The 14,201-nt window shown below is 34.9% G+C and overlaps 1 protein-coding gene across 1 annotated transcript; it reads left to right on the plus strand.

The window, feature by feature from the left end:
- Positions 1–3,357: 3,357 nt before the first annotated feature.
- On the plus strand, positions 3,358–13,680 carry LOC131989185 (butyrophilin subfamily 2 member A1-like). The gene is made up of 5 exons (XM_059354383.1): positions 3,358–3,503; positions 6,678–7,031; positions 8,901–9,123; positions 11,007–11,179; positions 12,361–13,680. The coding sequence occupies exons 1-5, from the start codon at positions 3,452–3,454 to the stop codon at positions 12,987–12,989; spliced, it is 1,431 nt and encodes a 476-aa protein (XP_059210366.1). The 5' UTR covers positions 3,358–3,451; the 3' UTR covers positions 12,990–13,680.
- The last annotated feature ends 521 nt before the right edge of the window (positions 13,681–14,201 follow it).

Here is a 14,201-nt window from a genome sequence, read left to right on the forward strand (position 1 = left end):
ACGAAGTAATCTCTACTGGAAAAGCTCCTATAAGGCAAGTTACCGTGCCTTCTCTCCCTTCCCCTTTAAGTTCACCAATGAGTCTTCTGCACCTATTCAGTAATGTTCTCTTACATGTTTCAATATGTGAGAATATTTCTATGTATGCATGAATGGATGTATTCATAAATGCATGTGTATGCATAAATATTACGTATAGGTTTATCAATATAGCTACTTTTTTTCTTTTGTGGTTGCTGTTGTTTGCACTCATATCACTGGGTGTATAAAAGTCAAAAAAAGTTTTTTCAAAAAATGTATTTGCGTACACCTAAACCGTGAAAGGTTCGACAAAAAGCACATATGACTATTTGTTTCTGACTTTTGCATTATGAAAAGGTTGAACCCTGGAGAGGTGTACATTATTAGGAGTTAATGGTTAAAGGGGAGGTCAAAGAATAAAAATAAGACTATTCATTTATATTTCCATCAAAATCCAAAGTTTTTCATTTCATTTTTCTCTTTTCACACCTGATGGTCTGACTAATGCCTGGAACCATCATCCCCCTCCCTTCCATAAGGTTCTTATGTCATGAAAACATTCACATATGAAAAGTAGACTTTAAAAGTAAATTCAGAGGGGCAGTGCACATCTTCTAGCCTGTGCTTGGTGTGCTTGCCTCAGTTAAACTTTGTCTGCATAGAGTTTAAAATAACCTCAGGTTCAATAAAGCGGTTTTATAATAGTTTTTATATTTATTGACCGTTGACCTTTTACAGCTACCCATCAGTGTGACATGTTGTTTAGTGGGGTTTGTCCTGATGTGATGTATAGGGCAGGAAGATAGGACCACATTGAGACTTGCTGAAGAATAAATGCTGGGAAACACAACAGATATAAGACAACAGAACAGAACAGAGTATTGAGCGCTTTGTGTTTGGCCAGCTCACCCATTAACTTAGTGCAATCCACAAAATTGCCATAACATCAGTCTTCCTGATTTTCAGTCCTGTGCTGTCATTTATTCTTCTCTCTCCTCAGCAAAACAGAGTTTTTTTCCTTGTTGAGGGCTACACGGCTTGCTTGACATTTTCTGTCTGACGTAAATAATGACTAAAATTCAAGAAAATGATGCATACATACACTTAGACTTCCTCTTTGTAAAAAAACAGCTGAGTCGTATTTCCCATTTTCATGATGCAACCTCTGTTAACAGTAAATTCACATGTTTTTAATTTTGGTTTAAATGACCAGCTGTTCATTTTGCAGCTCACTTGTGATTGTTGAAGCCACTATGTCTTTGACTTTGTTACATTCATCATTATCTTCAACAAATCCTGTTTTGTAAGGTCAATTTACTGCTCATGCACTTAGTTCACTAAAACAGGAAGTGGGAAGAGTTAATTCACATAAATTACTAAACAAAATAGTATTATTATTATTATTATTATTATTATTATTAATAATAATAATAATAATAATTATAATAATACTATTATTATTTTTATTAGGAAATACATGACGACTTTTATAGATAGAATAATACAGAAATACATTTGTAATTTATGCAATGGGAAAATAATACGTGAAACACATAAATAAATAAACGTGAAATAAATACATACAATTGAAAATAATTTAAACTAAATTATAAATAATGCAAAGAAAGAAAACTACATAAAACATACAAACAAATAAATAATAAGGGGAAATTAAATAATAGGTAAATCAATAGAGGAACTAATATAAAATAAACAAAGAAGCAAATTAAAAACAGCAATAATAATTTATGTCTCATCTGACTCGTAAAAATATATAAAAAATATATTATATTGCATTTATTTATTATGTATATTTATTTATCGTGTTTGTTTTTACATTTTTGGTTGGCTTCTTATTCTAAATAAGTATATATTTTTCTTTTCAATATTATAATTTAGATTTCTTCTGTTTTTCTGTTTTGGGCTATATTTCTATAATAATTTTGGTACATTTAATTGCATATTTATTCATATATTTTATTTATCTATTTATTTATATTTTTAGTTTTTAATTTTCTGTGGCTTCTATGTATGTTTTTTTTCAGTGGTATAATTGGCATTCCCTCAGTTTTTTCTTTTTTCTTTGTCTATATTTTTAATATGACTTTTAGTAGATTAATGGCATTTATATATATAATTTAGTTTTTCTATTTTTTGCAGCTTCTCATTCCATGTAGTTTTTATTTCTTAATATTATAATTGAGATTCCCTCTGTTTTCTTTTGTCTATATTTATTTTAAATCTACTTTTTGGTACATTTGGCGAAAATGTAAATAAATAAATAAATAAAATAGATAAATAAGCCATATTTATCTATTTTATTTATTTATTTATTTACATTTTCGCGACTCCTCATTCTAAGTAGTTTCTATGTCTTTCTAATATTGTAATTTGGATTCCCTGTGGGATTCTGTTTTTTGTTTTTCTATATTTTTTTTTACATTTTTTTTTTTGATTTCCTCTCCTAGATTTCCTTTTTATTTTTTATTTTTACTTATATTTTATACTTATTTTTACTTTTATTTTACTTATTTTTAATACTGACATTGTTACTATGCTGTCAGTAACTAAAAAAAGTTGGTCCGAAACAACAGCATCCAAATCGCCAGTATGAGAGTAAAAGTGGAAATGTCTGTAAGCAAGTGAGCGAGGTGAAAGTTTCCCAGCTCGAACTGGCTGTTGAGGGAGATCAGAAACAAGGAACGCATCACCGAGATGTTATCGGTGTCTGCCAGGCACCTACCGTCGGATGAACGACTCCTGGATGTTATCGACACCGTGCACCGCGTCGTATCTATTGTGAATTACAGGTGCATCTCACTCAGTTGGAATATCATAGAATAGTTTATTTATGTCAGTAATTCAATTCAAAAAGTGGAAATAACACATTATATAGATCCTTTACACACAGAATGAAACATTTCATGTCTAAATGGAGGGTATTTAATTTCTTCTAATTATTATGATTATGGCTTACATTTAATGAAGACCTAAAATGCAGTGTCTAATATTACAAAAAGACAAAAGATTGGGGCTATTTGACTTAACTACTGGAAATGGACTTTTCAATGATATTCTAATGTATTAAGATGCATACAGGTGTATGTTCTGTTTACTTGTGCTCCTTTGAAAAAACTAATGAGAGCTGTCCGTGGTGCTGAGCTCCCCCAAATCAGTCTTTGCGACCCTTTGAAACCATCGTTTGAAACCCAACACACACAAAGATGTTAGTTCCCAGCAGTCATGAACGCATCATCGTGACGCATGACGTAAAATCGAAACTAAACTATAAAGTTGCCTGTGACCTTCAGTCCGTCTCCAGTTGTTCAGTGGAAACGTATCGTAAATCCGGTTTCAGACTGAAGTCAGTCCTTTTCAACCCGATAATATATTTAGAAGGTTTTTGTTTCTGTATTTTTGCGTTTTCGCCATGAATGGCCATCTTTTCCTGGTTGCTTTCTTGGTGTGTTTTTGTTGCGCAGGTATGTATGCAACACGAAGGTTTGTGTCTCTCTTATGAATTATTTACTTTGCATTGACTGCCACGTCTTCTGTGAGTGTTTTAGTTATTAAAGCGGCAGAAAGTAAATGAAAATATTATATAATATTTATAATAATTATTTTTTTGTTTTTTTGCACGAGAAAAAATGGAAGTCCGTCTCGTGTGTGTGTGGGAGTTAATATGGCGGATGGTGTAATATACATGTTACTGTGGCCTTGTATTTCACTGCAATATATATAATATATATATATAAAATCTATAAGTCCTGCAGCTCTATGGAATCAGCACAATCATGACTAAAAGTGGGAATAACTCAAAAATGTCTTTGTGCGGAATAACTGTTATATAATGACCAAAATCATAAGTAAAGATTAAAAATAAAAAAATTCTCTGATGAATATTTTTTTTGAGAAATTGGAATGAAATGTAATTTATATTTACACTTCCAAATGCCAACAAGTCATGAATACTGGAAAAAAAATGTGTCTCCACAATTTCTACATATTGAACTATTTGTATTATTACAACCTCAACTGACAGCCTCTCCTGTCCTCTTCTCTCAGCTCTGTGTAAACAGATTTTCAGTTAATATTTGTCACGTGACCGTTCGTCTCAGCAGAATCAATCATGGCTTCACAGTGTCTCTGAGGAGCAGAATTTAATGTTTTAACAGGATCTAGTTATTAAAAAAGCTAATATTTTTGGCGAAGTTTTAAATGAGACATGTAGAATAAAGTGATTTTGACGGAAATATTACAATTTTAAGCTTCGTTTCAGCTAGGTCTCATAACCTCTCATAACAGTCCTTTAACGGACCGTTCAAGGACTGTGGGAAAAGCTTGAAACTCTGATGATAATGTAATGATGATAAAATCTTTTAATGAAAATACACTTTGTATCGTGATTGCTTTTGAAAAAAACAAACAGACCATGTTAGTCTTCTTATAAAAGCCTTAATTATAGCTACGATCAATTTTAAAAGCTTATTTTAGCCATTTATGTAAGTCATTACAAGCTTCAACGGATGGTTTTTGATGTGAAGTCACCACTTTGCCAAATTGACAACAACTTTGAAATGATTTATGGAGCTGAAACATTAAATATATATATAAATAGGAACCTATTTAAGGAACTGTAAACTTAGAAGAAAGTGTGATAGTAATAAAAATGATAGTTTCAAGTCATGGGACACTAACAGGGGGAAAGTCCTGTGTTTGCTCAAACCATCTTTCCACCCTTACTTCCCCTCTCTGTGCACACTTTATACTACGTTAAGTTCATTCTCAGGCAGCCCTGCATGTTTATATAAAAATAAGTGGAAAAAAAGTAAAAATAAGTAGGGAAATTCATACAAAGGTAAACAAAGAAGCAAATTACAACAAAATATAAATTAATGTCAATTTATTTGTTTATGTTTTTAGTTAAAGTTGGAGAAAAGATCTTGGTTTGACTTTAAAAAAAAAAAAAATCTATTTTTAAATTATTTTTTATGGTTTCACACATCAGTATCCAGGATAAATGTCGTGGGATCTGGGTCCTGTTTTTGTGCAAACCACCAATCCACCGTTGCTTCTCTTTAAAGAAGCTAAAGGGCTCCTGACCATGAAAACACGTGAAAAACTAGAACTGGTTGGATACGGTCACTCTTCTGGGAAACCTTAATGTAAATCTAAAACCACTTCCTTCAAAATCACTAAAGTCATCATCATGGGTCACGTCAAAGAATCACCGTACTTGTGAGGAACTTCCCGAACATTATAGTTGTTTTTGTTATTTCAAAATAAGCCAAATAACCTCCTGACGATTCTAAAAATAACGCAAAACTCCATAACAGGATGTGCGTAAACTGGGAGTTGTGGAAAGGTCAACTGTCCGATATCTCAACGCAGAAGAGGAATTGAAACAAGACATCACGTGACAGTGTGACAGCAAGACTGTAATGCGCGGCTGTTACGACATTTATGCAAAGGAAATGACTGGAACTGATGTGTTTTGGCTGCTTTGATTGCAGAAGAAACAAGCACACTGAAACATCTGGCTTTCAGCTGCAGAATACTCCACTTTCCATCAGCTAGTTGCTAACTTTTTCTGTTCTTTCTTGCCGGACAGTTGGCACATTCAAAGTTTCAAATGAATCTATCGGTATCTGTTGTTCCCCCCAAATAGTAAACAAACCATGTTCCTATCAGCTACGCACCTGTGGTCCAACTGTAGCAAAAACAATAATAATAATAATAATAATAATAACTTTATTGATATAGCAGCTTTTAAAAACAACAGCTTAAAAAGTGCTTTGACAGAGAACAGTTAATTACAACGAGAATAATGCCATAAGGCTAAAAAACTATTCTCACAAGACATTTCTTAGATACTGAGGAAAAGTATCCTCATGAAGTAATAACAACAGAATTAGAAGGTAAAAGGAGTAAAAAAAAGTGAAGAAGTTAAAAAGAGTAGTAAGAAGAGAGTAAGATAAAAGGGTTTTAAGAAGATAACTGTAGATATAACTACTTAAACGATGAGTGAGCTATCTTTCTAATTTGCACTTTTTAATCAGGAAACACTGTTGTGATATTTACCAGAAACGTTCAGCCTCCTGGAAGAGCGCCAGGCTTTGTAGACGATTTTTTTGTAGTTGCCACACAGCAGAATTAAACTTCACATGACACCATTAAGCCAACAAGGACTTTTTTTTTTAATTCACTCCTCATTTCACTGCCAGAGTTTTAATCATTGGATACCATCTGGAAAAGTCTAGAAAAGCCGCACATTTAAACCAGCGATGTAGCTGAAATCTGGTCGAAAAATCCTTATATGACAAAATGTTAAATATTGTGGGGTTTTTTATACACTGTGGACAACTTACTGCAGATTTATTAACATCACGGAGATCTGTAGATGTTGGAGGGAGAAGATGCTTACAAAGCACTTTGTGTTTGATTACTAGAAAACTCACATGTTTTTTGCATTACTGCCACCAAATAAAAGGTCCGGAGTTGTTACTCTAGTTCTAATGGCTGCTGACACCTAGTGGTAAAATTAATTTGATACACACAAAATAATTGTTGGTTTTGGTTCAGTGGCATTTGTTACCATGACCATAAGGATCATTTAAATTTCAACCGCTTCATCATGTTTTTTTGTTTTTTGGTAGGAGAAGCCTTGGAGGATGGCGTACCAGTGGAGATCCTGACCGCTGTTGGCCATGCGGTCACTCTGCCCTGCAGCGTCACTGTCAGTAATCATCAAATCCCGTCGGTGGAGTGGTCCAAGAAAGATCTGAAACCCAAACCGATCGTCTTCCTGTATCGGAGCGGCTGCGAGACCTTCGAGGAGAAGAATCCGTCCTTCCATTATAGGACAAACCTCTTCATGAACGAACTGAAGAACGGAAACGTCTCGCTGAGGCTTTCCGACGTGCAGCTGTCCGACTCAGGAACATACATATGCAAACAGAACCAGATCAAGGGGCCGCCCCGAGAGGTCCTCAGAGTGAAGCTCACTGTGGGTATGTACAGAAGCTTTAGTGAAAGCTTATTATAGTCATATAAATAGCACAAATGTTAAGCTTTTTGCTTGTTCTTTAGCACCCAATGCTACAGCTACCAAACTGCTTGGTCATTTTGTCACCAAAAGTACTCGTTTATGTTTAGGAGTGAACAGTACATGGTTAGGCTTGGGAAAAGATGCTGTGATGTTGAGTTATGTGACGTCACCACACAACAGAACCAGTGCTCATGTTAACTATAACTCAATGAAATAGCTAGTAGTTGACTTTTCATTTCATGCAAGACACGAAAACGCGTCTCTTGAGTTAAAGGCCAGTGTTTCTTTGACTTTTTTTTTTTAAAGATATTTTTTTGGGCATTTTGTAGCTTTTATTGAGAGAGAGACATATTGAGAGTGAAAGGGGGAGACAGAGGGGAAGACATGCGGGAAAGGGCTCCGAGCCGGATTCGAACCCGGGCCGCCTGGGTTCGAGGATTGGGCCTCTGTTGTACGCGCTCTACCAGGTGTGCCACCGGGAACGCCCGTTTCTTTGACTCATTCACCCGTCCCTTCCTCCTGTCCTAAATGAAGTCTGTCCCCAACAAGATCTCCAACCTAAAGGACAGAACTGGTTGTTTGTCTGTTCCACCCATAACGACACATATGAGCCTTTCATGGTTTGCGGTACAGAGCGGACCGTTCTAGAAATAGAGCATACCTCATGATACATACACATACAGTTTGGGGTTGTAAAAAAGGATGCAGTTTGGTTGAATTTTGGCTACAAGAACACAGATCTAGGTTTAGGGCAAAAACCTTCCTTGTCAGGCGTTATAAAAGACGTGGATGGATGTGAAATAGTTACGTAAAACGGGATACATAAAATGTGAGGCTCGGAAGTTCAGTGATGTTTACATCACATTGTTGACTTTTGTTTTCAATTTATTTTGTGCGGGCAGTGCATTTTATTTATTTTATTTTATTCTATTTTATTTCATTTTTTTATCGTTCTATTGTCTACTATTTTATTGTGGTTTTATTGTGTTGTCTATTTATTGTCTGTATTTATCTTTTTGTGCAGCACTTTGGAAACCTTGTGTTTGCTAAAATCGTGCTATATAAATAAAGAGGATTGGATTTCAAATTAGACACGAATCCCGTTCTTCTGGGTGAAAGTCCAGCGTTTGCTCGAGAGACAGTTAGCGTAGCATAGCTTAAAGTCTACAGTCGTAAATGGCTTGTCTGCTCCAGTGCAGAAGCAATGAAATCAGCCAACCAGCACCTCTAAAGCCCTTTACATACTTCAGTTGTTCTCGAGATGGAAAGAACAAGAACAAAGTTAGTTCTGGCCAGGACATTTCATACTGCACAAGAAACTCCACTGCAGAACTCCTGGGGAGTCCTCATAGGGCCCTCCCACCGCAGTATGCGTCAAATACAAATTTCTGACCAATCAAACAATAGTTCTCGGACAGACAAGAAAAAAGTTCTGACCAAATGATGTGTCAAGAACAGAGAAAGTTATGAATGACGTTATTTGGTTCTTGCAGCCCTGGGAGAGAGAACAAATCTCTCTGCTCTGGAGTATGTATTGGCCAGTACAAAAAAGTGTAAAAAATGTAATTTGCCATGTTACGGGTCGTTATGTGCAGGACTGTTTCCAGGCAGTGGCTGGGCCAGTGTAAAAATGTTAAAACTGGTATAATATGAAGTGAAACAGTGGAGATTTTAGTATGAGACCACTCCTCTTTCCTTCTTTACATAATGTTGTCAGACTCATACAAATCGGAGCCTATTGACTTTTGCAGATTTTATCTCTCACAAAGACCTTCCAATACTTGTATAGTACATCTTGTAAAATTCTTCTTTTTTTTTTTTTTTTTGGTAGGTGTGGTTTCAGAGCCCAAACTCTCCGTTGTTCCCGCTGCGGCTGACGATGACGATGACGGCGTGACTCTGCAGTGTGAAGCCATCTGCTGGTTCCCACAGCCTGTTATAACGTTTCACGACGCTCTGGGAAACACCATCAGTGCTAGAGACCCAAAGAATTATCAAGATCCCCGAGGATGTTTCAACATCACAAAGAGAGCAACCGTGAAGAACAGCAACAGGTTTGATTTCAGTTTAATACTCTGACTTAATGTTCTGTAAGAACATGTCCATTTCGGCCTGTCGCAATAATTACAATATCAACTTATTGTATGATAAGCAGGATTTACGCACTATTGTAAGACTTGGGCGCCAAGGCTATTAAAGTTAACGAAAACTAACCAAATAATAAAAACTAGAATCGAAAAAACAAAAAAATGTCCTTCGTTTTCTTCTTTGTCAACTTTTTTCACACAGGAACACATTGGTAAATCTGTTTATTAAGACTCTGATTTCTACTCGACTATGTGAGTCGATCGCCTTCAAAAAGTTCAGCTTTTCACTTGAACCAAGACTGAAAACCCCCGGAGCTGCAACAGTAAATAATTTATTGTGACCACTTTAAATCTCTCACGAAACAAATACCCCATTACAAAAAAACTGAAACTAATAATAAATAAACTAAAACTAAGCATTTTCCCAAAAAAATAAAAAATATCAAATTCACTCTAAAAACGAATTAAAACTAATTGAATTTGAAAACAAAAATTCACAACAAAATTTAAACTAAAACTAATGAAAAATCAGAAACTATTCTAAACCTGCTGGGAGCTTGTTTTTACAGCTCCTTATCCCAATGAACAGAAATAAAAAAAATTCAGTTTCTTTCAATTATTGAGACTATTTTAATTTTTTTTCATACTCAAATCTGTTTAGTTAATTTCTCTTTGAAAATGTGTACTTGTATTAAAATCATATAATGTTATCATTGTATGAGCGGCATAAATTACAGTAATACTGTTTATTGCCATGCAATATATCGTCCAACAAAAATATTATTATGACAGGCCTAGTTCCATCTTTAAATCAAAGTTATCATTTGCTTAATTTACCTCATAATTAAACCAGTAAAAGTTGAAATAAATGCAAATGATGTGAAAAAGGGGATAAAACACGGTATATCTGTGTCACCTCATTGCTCCACACAGAGCTTATTTTTTCCACTGCTGCCATTTTTCCATTAAATATAAATAAATAAACTGAACTGATGTTTTTTCGTTACAGGGTCACCTGCAGAGTTCACCAGCCTGAAATTAATGAGACGAGGGTCACAGAGATTTACGTACGAGGTACGCTGGAGCTTTAAGAGTCCACCTGTATCACCTGGGCACAGTGAGCAGAAGTGATGTGGTCATTTTAAAAAATGTATCATTTTAAAATCTCATTAGATCATGGTAAAATATGTATAATATACATTTAATATCTATATTTAAAAATATATATGTAGAATTAGAATTGTGTGTGTGTGTGTGTGTGTGTAGAATATAAGTTAATAGGGTTTTTTTTAAATTCTAATATGACTTTTATGAAGTGTTTGCTGCCAGGCTTTTAACTTGTTTAAATTTAAAGTTTTACTGTATAAAAAAACAGAAAGTTTCTTAATGTTACATTCAGCAATATGATGTGTACATTTTTTTTTTTTTACATAGAATTCATTGTACTGAAATATTCAGGACCATTGGGCAATTGAATAATATATTTTTTTAAATCTATAATGTCCCATTATATTAATGTACAACTTCCATTTTATGGCTAATATTTGTAATTAAAGTAATTATTTTTTTAATGTAGAAAAAAACAAGAAAACCCTGTAAAATAATACAGTAGATTTTTGGAAAATAACTTTTCTTTTAAACAGTGTGAATCAAGCCATAAGTGACTCAACATTTTTTAAGAGAGATTAGTTTACTTTTAAACCAGAAGGAATCATAATTATCTTGAACCATTAATCCAAGCAATATTTTGCACTTGATTCAAACTCCAACCTTTCAGTACAGTAAAGGTTAAAAAAAAGGATTTTGTCCACATAAAATAATTATTTGTGGAGTATATAATATATATGAAGTATATCTAAAATGTACTTGTTTAATTTCTGCATAATCTTTATTATCATTCCAGATGACTGCATGAAATCCTGCACTATAATCACCGCCACGGCTGCCAGTCTTATTGCAATTATAATTATATTGGCATCATGTGCATCAAATGTCTACTTGTACAAGAAATGGAAAAACTCAGGTAAGTCCAAAACTTTTCTTAAGAGGAGTTGGAAACTTTTTTTAATGTGCAGCTGCTACATTACAAAATTAGCCCTCAGCATAGTACCCCAAAGACACATGTATGTGGAGAATATTTGTAGATATTGTATCTTTTGAAATTCAATCGATGGAATATATTTGGAGAAAAATAATAGTTTATTTCTACCACTGGGGGGCGCCAACATCTGGCTTCAGATCAGGTCAAGTCTCAGTCTCAAGGCCACTTTGAAAAGGCATCTTCTAGTTTCTGCAGAAAAAAAAGTTTTCTAATCCTAACTCCCACCTACCTGCTGGCAGGGAGGTGAGTTTAAGAGGATAAATATAAATATTTTTCCAGCCTTTATTTAATCAGGTGAGTCTCATTGTGATCGAAATCTAATTTTCAAGAGAGACCTGAGTACAACAGTGTAACTAAAAACATAAAACAAACAATTTTAAATGTACAAAATTAGTGATAAATTACAAGAATAATAAGGAAAAATAATAAAAACAATACAAAGTTGCATATTAATAATAAAACAATTAAAAACAATAAAAACAATTGAATTCATAAAAACTATAACAAGTTATAATTATAAAAAAATAATAAAAAATAATAATAAAAAAGAAGTAACATAATACATCAATAAATGAAAACAAGTTAAAAACAGTCACAGCTAAATCAGAATATCAATCTTCAAAGTATATTGTAATTAACACAAGATAAATGCTGCATAGAAAAGCATATACTGTATATTTCCCTGATCAGTGTTACTTCCAGGAACCTGCAATATATTGTTTTTAGACTTTGTTTTAATTATGAATATGTCACAAAGGAATGTACTGCAATTTTGTGCAGTCTTTTTATTTTATTTATTTTTTAGATAATGTCCAACTTTTTCTCAATTGGGGTCATAAAATAATGTAGACGCACATTGTTTGTTTTTTTTCAAAATGTGGATTGGCCTTTGCTGCCACCTGTTGGCTTAAAGGTGTAATTGTTGTATTACTTTAGTTGATGTTGGTTTTTAAGAATTCTTTCAAACTTCGCACAGCCCAAATACCAGGAAATTTCTTTTTTTTAAATTACATTTCTATTCTGTTATGTGTTTTATATTAACAAGACTTAAATGTGAGTATTGAAGTGCTAAAATAACATATTTTTTGTGTGCTTTTACACAGGTGGGGGGCATAAATTGCTTAAGACAAAATTGTCAAACGACAGCAGCATCAGCAATGCCTCTACTGAGCATCTGAGAGAAATTGCTGAGCTGAAGTCGAACCTGCATGACAAAGAGGAAATCATCGGCAGACTAACTGGAGAACTGATTAAGCTCAGATCAAATCAGAGTCTGGTTGTGTGCGGGCATGGCGGGCCTGCAATTGACAGCAGTCCTTCCAAATCTTCTCCGGACGTCTCCAAACCAATCAGCTCACTCCGAGACAAGACGCCCCACAACAACGATCCAAGACCAGCAGCTTCAACCAGCAGCTACCAACCAAATCCCGACACTTTACCCAAGATTAAAGATTCGAAACCTGCCGTCTCATTCCAGATCCCAGCACTGGGCTCCCACATCCAAAAAGACGGTCACAACCACAGCAGTCCTGCTCTGTTCCCAGACTTTAGTGCCGGGGCGTCTTCACTCTTCGCTCCCGAGAAAACGCACCTTGGCCGTTCAAAGAGCGTGAGCGAGTCTCCAAACAAACTTGCGCAGGTCCAGCGCAGATGCACCATCTCATTCCCGTCCAATAACCGATTCAACCCTTTGGCAAAGTTATCTGAAGATGAAGTGGAGCAGTTGCTGTGAATAAGAAAAGAGGAGAAGTGACGGACTCAAATCAGTCAGGTCATACTCAACTCAATTACATTTTACAGACTTCCTTTGTCGTTTGACCCTCGCAGCAGACACAGAAAAAAAAAGAAACCCCAGGTACCCGTTGTCGATCAGAGCCAGTTCCCAGCTAGTGCCCAAGTGCTAATGGCTCATTGGTTTTCCACCGCCAAAGAACCGGCTCCCGGTCGGGAAAACGGGTTCCACAGCGGCACCAACTCTTTGCTGGTCTTGAACCTCGAATCGCTATGTCAGGGACTGGGGGCGGGGCAAAAACCACCTCAAGTTTTAAAGTTTTAGCCAATTTTGGTGTTTCCATCAAGCTTTTCTCATACGAATCTTCAAAATACAGAGAAATGCAAAATTATTTTCTTTTAATATAACGGAAATTGGGGACACAGTGCCTAAAAAAACACAAGAATAATGAGTCAAAGCGGACAAAGCCTTTCCAAAAACGAGAGAAACAAGGGGCCAGGAGGCATTGTGTCATGATACCAAAGTTATGACTTTGATTCAATAAGCTACTTAAATATCTTAATGCCACAGCAAAAACCTAAAACATCAGGAAAAGTCATGGAATAAGAGGTGACTGAACATGGATTTTAAATGTTAATATGAAGCCGTTTTCAGTACTTTTGTCAAGGCGATAAGGTCTTTACATGTACATTGTTGATTTCAAAATTACTTGAGGCTAAGTAAGAAGATAGATAGAAGAACCCCCTAATTAAGTAAAAGTTCTAATACCAGACTGTGAAATCAATCCGCTTCAAGTAAAAAGTCCTGAATTCAAAACTTACTGAAGCAAAAGTATCAACATGTACTTAAAGTACTTGTTATGCAGATAGTTTTATATATAACAAATATGTGATTTTTGATGCATTTATCTTAGAAGCATTTTACTATTATTTTAGTTTAAAATTGATCATGTTTTTTATGTTCAATGTCGCCCTAAAGGTGTCAGCAAAATGTAAAAAGTACAATATCTGCCTCAAAAACAAACACTTGAACGAACATAAGAATGACCTAAAATGACAGAAACTATCTTTGGGAGAAATTAATTTGAGCTCTGCTTTGAGTTTGTCTCCTGTCCTTTCACTAACATGGAGGGGTTTATAACCTCTACTGCAGTCGGCCACCAGGGGGCGCTCCAGATGTTTTGGCCTCATGAAATCTATCTTTATATACAGT

Source organism: Centropristis striata, chromosome 17 (assembly GCF_030273125.1).
Source record: "Centropristis striata isolate RG_2023a ecotype Rhode Island chromosome 17, C.striata_1.0, whole genome shotgun sequence".
In the NCBI taxonomy this organism is placed as follows: Eukaryota; Metazoa; Chordata; class Actinopteri; order Perciformes; family Serranidae; genus Centropristis; species Centropristis striata.